The 5,974-nt window shown below is 44.9% G+C and overlaps 1 protein-coding gene across 1 annotated transcript in view; it reads right to left on the bottom strand.

Moving 5' to 3' along the window:
• Nucleotides 1-301: 301 nt before the first annotated feature.
• The window catches only part of LOC143287156 (uncharacterized), a 13,029-nt gene continuing 7,356 nt past the window's right edge, over nucleotides 302-5,974 (bottom strand). Inside the window, exons 3-5 of the mRNA XM_076595100.1 lie at nucleotides 3,859-3,966; nucleotides 1,432-2,382; nucleotides 302-628 (exon numbers count right to left, since the gene is read on the bottom strand). Coding sequence (XP_076451215.1) covers nucleotides 302-628; nucleotides 1,432-2,382; nucleotides 3,859-3,966 — 1,386 coding nt within the window. The remainder of the gene's footprint in view (nucleotides 629-1,431; nucleotides 2,383-3,858; nucleotides 3,967-5,974) is intronic.

Below are 5,974 nucleotides of genomic sequence, written 5' to 3'. Positions count from 1 at the left end.
TTCTCTGTCTCTGGACCTTGCAATCGGAATGAACTCTCTTCACTTCGTCAAGTCTGCACACTCAGCTCTTTCAAGTCTGGCCTTAAAACCGACCTCTTCCCAAAATAGCCTCCCTTGCCTGCCCTTCCTTGTCTTTAGTTTCTACAGTTTTAGAGTTATGCATGCTTGTGAATGACTAGTGCGAAAGCACTTTGATTTGTCTCTGCACAAGATTCAGTGCTATATGAATACCATTATTATTATTATTATTATTCTGAGTGAGGAAGCTTTCTTCTGTATGTAACCAGAATCAGAAAACCTATCACAACGAATTTCCTCTCATTAGCCTGTCAAAATGAAACACGGGTTCCGGCAAATCACCTGGAGGGAACCGCTTCTCCACAGAACACTCGTAGCCAAACAGGCGACAGTCTGTGTCCACGTAAGTTTTCAGACGTCGCAACAGAGTCCGAGGCAACCCAGAGAAAGCTTCCATCATGGCCAACTTCCGCTGACGCATGCGCACTTCCCGAGGCCCTGAGTGAGCATAGGCAGTGTTGATGACCCGGATGAAGAGGTCCCGGTCCACGTTCTGGGACTCTTGCTCCGTGAAGGGGAAGGTCTGGTTGATGGACAGAAAGCCCCGGACCTGAACACACACAGGAGACGAACTGGTGTGAGGTTGCACGAGCGATGATAGCAACGAAAAGTTTGCTTAAAGTTAAGATTTGTCCAAAGCCCACAGCAAACTCAGTGGACTCAGGATAAGCCTCGACGCTAAGCAAACTTAGCGCTGCTCATTATCATCATCAACATCATAATCATCATCAGTAGTAGTAGTAGTAGTAGTAGTAGTAGTGGTAGTAGTATCAGAGTAATCCTGTTTGTATGCCTGCTCGTGTAGTTTCAGTTTAAGTTTCAAAGGTCTGTCATAGCTTGTGGAACTGATCCATATACGCTTCTCCACATCTGTTTAAAGAAAAAAAAGTGGAAGCAGACGACCTTCACATAAACCCAAAATGCTGGTTCAGGCTTTGAGAGCCTATCCTATGTTTGCGTATCAAAATACCAACCTTCAGCATGGGCCAAAAAAAAATCTTTACTCTAGATTTCATGTATTCCATAAATTCTAAATGAGAATTCATAACTTGCACATTTTCTAGGTTTGGTAATTTGTTGAATAAACACATCTTGAAACTGCTTTCGCTTTCTTCTTTCTACTTTCGCTTTCTTCCTTTCATTCATTCATTCATTCATCTCTTCTTTTACCTGGAAACACATCTTGAGACTACTTTCGGTTTTTTCCTTCTATTTTCACTTTTTTTTTCCTTTCTTTCATTCATTCATCGCTCCTTATTACCTGGAAACACATCCTGAAACTACTTTCGCTTTCTTCCTTGTTCGTTCGTTTTCTTCCTTTCATTCATTCATTTATTCATCGCTCCTTTTTACCTGGAAAGTGACCCACGTGCGTAGCAGCATCTCCCGTCGCGTCATACACCCCTGGTACTTCCCGACGATCTTGAACGTGCGGTCCGTGACGTCACGCATGATGCTGAGGTCGCTGTCGCGGTCGAAGGTGACGTCAGAGCTGAGGACAGACTGCGGGTTGACGTCTGCCCAGGTTAGGAGGGAGCGGGCGTCCTGCCTGAAGGTGTCCATCTTGCCGATGAAGTCATAGGGCAGGGAGCAGGGCGGACAGATGCTGGACATGGGGTGGAAGTGAGGGTTCACGTGGACCCCGCGCAGAAGGTAGCGCACGAAATCCTCAAAGGTCGCATGCAACGTGCACTCCCGCCTAGGAGGAGAAAGCTCCTCGGATAAAAGTCGGCGTCCCGATTTTACGTCATTACGGGAGTGGCGTTTCTCTGTATCATTACGTGAACGGCGTTTCTCTTTGTCATTAGGGGAACTGTGTTCCTCTATATCATTACGGGAACGGCGTTTCTCCTTATCATCGCGGGGATACTGATTCCTCTCCAGCCTTGACCTTGATCTCTTCGCCCCTTTTTCTGGTTTTTCTCCAGGGTCGTAGCTGTGGCTGGCCAACACCACCCTCACTATGTTGTGGGTTTCGAAAGTAAGGGCCAGGATTTTATCGATGAAGCCGGAGAAGAGTCTTTCGTACGGGTCTCGCACGAACATGAACTTCCTGGCAGTGTGGAGAAAGTCCGAGTCCAATAAGGCTTCATTGTCCTTTCGCATGTCGCCGAGTCTGTGAACGCGAATACCAGACAGGTCAAAGACGGATATGTTCTTCAGGGTGACGCCCTGTTTTCTGTCGCGGATTTGCTTGAGGATCTGGAAGACTCGCTTCCAGAAGCTGGAGCCTACCTTCTCTATGGGGCAGTACAGCAGGTTGTGCGGTCCGTCCACGATGAATCTGCGCAGCATGGCGCGTTTCTGGAAGCGCACACACGCGCGCACACGCACGCACGCAAGCACACACACACACACACACACACACACACACACACACATACAAACAAGCAAGCAAGCAAGCAAACGCACGCTCGTAAACACACACACACACACACACACACACACACACACACACACACACAAGCGCGCACGCACGCACGTTAACACACACACACACACACACACACACCACACACACGCCACATTACATCATGTGCCGTCACATCATTTGACATCGCCTCACACCAAGTGTCATCACATCAAGTTATGTTACATCACGTCACATCACAATCAACATCACCATCGCCATCACTATCACATCATATCACATCACATCGTCACGTTCAGGATTGCCTGTCTCCATTCTTTGGTTGTTGTTGTTGTTTTGTTTTGTTTTGTTTGTTTGTTTTTGTTTTTTGCAGTAAAGATCTGATCTGATCACAACTGTAAACGGTCTTTTTGTGTGTGTGTGCGTCCATGTCCCTGAAACAGAACTTCGCTTTTTATTAACGTGCTACAAGTACCAATCAATTCAGAGAGAGCTAATTCCAAAAACGTATTAGAATAGAACTGAATATGTCTTTACTGCCAAGTGTACCGGGGTCACAAGGAATATTGGGGGGGGGGGGGGGGGTGAGAGAGATAGTACATAACAAGATACGAACATACATCGAAAATCATACACAAACACAGATACTGTAGAAATTAGGATACATACAAGTGCATATCAATATAAAAACGTGTGCATATTCACACACACACACACACACACACACACACACACACACACACACACACACACACACCACACACACACACACACACACACACACACACAGGTTTGAACAGAAGCCACATATTACATGTGGATGGGGCTGATGACTAAATCTTCAGGTGGATGGTTGTTGATAGCACAGTTCTAGTTATCAGACTGGATTTGTTCGAGAGACAGGGCCCTGACTGCTTCCGGGAAAAAGCTATTGGCGAAGCGATTGGTTTTCGTCCTTATACTTCTGTACCGTCGACCAGAGGGGAGCATCTCGAAAATCCCCAAAGCTGGATGTGATTCATCCTGGCTAATTCATTTAGAAACAGTCATTCATGTTTCAATTTTGCAGTGTTGTTTGCCAATGTGAACAAAAGAATTGAAGATTCCAACGGGTGAATACGATACCAAGATGCTGGTAGTCATGTGTGTGGCTTCATGATTCCCGCATTTTGTTTTGCTCACAACGATAATATGGACGAATGGCCTGACAGTTAAACCATTTTTGAGTCCTCTCTCTCTCTCTCTCTGTCTCTCTCTCTCTCTCTCTCTCCCATCACCCCCACTCTCTCTCCCTCTCTCCCATCACACCTCCCCCCCCTCTCTCTCTCTCTCTCGCCTTTACACACACACGCGCACGCGCGCGCACGCATCTTTGCACACGCATAATTACCCACACAGCAATGACATACCAAGTCTTCATGAGACTCGTCGTCGGTTGACTGATCCGGCATGTGGAGCTCTTGACAGGTCTTTTGTACATCTTCTGCCCGCTGTATTCCTGCCACCGGCACACTTGTCTGCAACACAGCATCGTATCATAGGTTGACGGGCCCAATAACAAGAGTGGTTAACTCACTCAGTACGGCCAGTCCTCTCTTCTCCTCTACACAGACCCCTCGGATGTCCAGTGGGTGTCTGCTGAATGACCCAACCTTTAGCTTCCGTCGTCAGAATTGTGGTATTCTTTGTCAACATTCACGTCTTCAGTATAAGAGCCTTCCGCTTGCAATATTTTGATGATGGTAAGTGGGGTGAAACGCTGTTAACGTCGTCTCTTTCGCCGTTCGTATGGAAAGAGTTAAAGCGTTGAACTTTCAATCTGAGGGTCCCGGGTTCGAATCTCGGTAAAGGCGCCTGGTGGGTAAAAGGTGGAGTTTTGTTTTTTTCTTTTTTTTAACCGATCTCCCAAGTCAACATAATTATATGCAGACCTGCTTGTGCCTGAACCCCCCTTCGTGTGTATACGCAAGCAGAAGATCAAAATAATACGCACGTTAAAGATCGTGTAATCAATGTCAGCGTTCGGTGGGATTTGGAAACAAGAACATACCCAGCATACAACCCCACCCCATCCCCCGCCCCCGCCCCGGCCCCCCTCCGAAAATGGAGTATGGCTGCCTACATGGCGGGGTAAAAACGGCCATACACGTAAAGGCCCACTCGTGTACATACGAGTGAACGTGGGAGTTGCAGCCCACGAACGACGAAGAAGATGATCATGGATCAGTGAATGCTTTTATCGTTTATTAGCAAATGTGGTGTAGCGCATGCGGATCATACCGCGCGCTTTGATGCCACTTTGAAACTTGAAACTAAAATGAATGAAAGGGATTAAGAAGGAAAGAAAGAAAGAAAGGAGGAAGAAAGAAGAAAGGTAGTAAAGAAAGAAGGTAGTAAAGACAGAAAGAAAGGAGGAAAGAAAGAAAGGTAGTAAAGAAAGAAAGAAGAAAGTAGTACATGTATTGTATCGTATTGTATTGTATTGTATTGTATTCTTTTGTGTTGTATTGTTATTCTTTGTCACCAGAAATTGCGCTGGTTTATGCTCAGGTCCGGCAGGTGCTTTTTTTTTTTTGCTTTTTTTCTTTTTTTTTCTTTTCTGGGAGGGGGGGGGGTGTTGTTGTTTTGTTGTTGTTGTTGTTTTGTGTGTGTTAAAATATGCGGCGTGGCGTATATTATCATGGATCGATCATACGCTTGACATCCCCTTTAACCTTAACTCTTTCACCGCCATGGGCAACTTCAGACAGTGCACCGCCATAGGTGACTTTTGTCGACAACAAGGGGTCATGCTGATAAGACCATTTTTGACTCACTTGTGTAAACAAAGTGAGTCTATGTTTTAACCCGGTGTTCGGTTGTCTGTGTGTGTGTGTGTGTGTGTCTGTCTGTGTGTCTGTGTGTCCGTGGTAAACTTTAACACTGACATTTTCTCTGCAACTACTTTGTCAGTTGACACCAAATTTGGCATAAAAATAGGAAAAATTCAGTTTTTTCCAGTCATCTTGTTTAAAACAATATTGCGCCTCTGGGATGGGCACAAAAAAATAAAGAATGAAGCCTAATTATATGCAAACTGCATTTACTGTTATATTTATATTTTTTGTATTCTCTAAACTTGGCACTTTGATCTGATATTCTGACCCAACAGCTAGAGCAGTCATTACTATCATTTTCTGTTCAAACAGGAACTTCTTTTGCTAAGCATGGAAGTTTTATTTATTTTGCAAACGTTTTGGTGCAAATAGTAAAAAAGGGAAATTACTCTGTAATGCTAGGGGAGTTAATTTGCTTTAAACTGATCTTTCTCATCTTAAACATTACATTTTGAAATTATACTTAATACATAAAAAGCTTGGATTTTTTTTTTAAGTGTATCACAAGTGAGTCTTGAAGGCCTTGCCTCTCTTGCTGAAACTGTAACAAAGCTCGACAGCTGCAGTCAGTTTCCCGCCAATATAAGCGCAACAGTCCATTGTGTTGTATCGACATGAACCGAGAGCAGCCTCTGAAATATTTGGTGCT

This window comes from Babylonia areolata, chromosome 11 (genome assembly GCF_041734735.1).
Source record: "Babylonia areolata isolate BAREFJ2019XMU chromosome 11, ASM4173473v1, whole genome shotgun sequence".
In the NCBI taxonomy this organism is placed as follows: Eukaryota; Metazoa; Mollusca; class Gastropoda; order Neogastropoda; family Buccinidae; genus Babylonia; species Babylonia areolata.
This window is presented reverse-complemented; position numbering and strand designations above follow the sequence as displayed.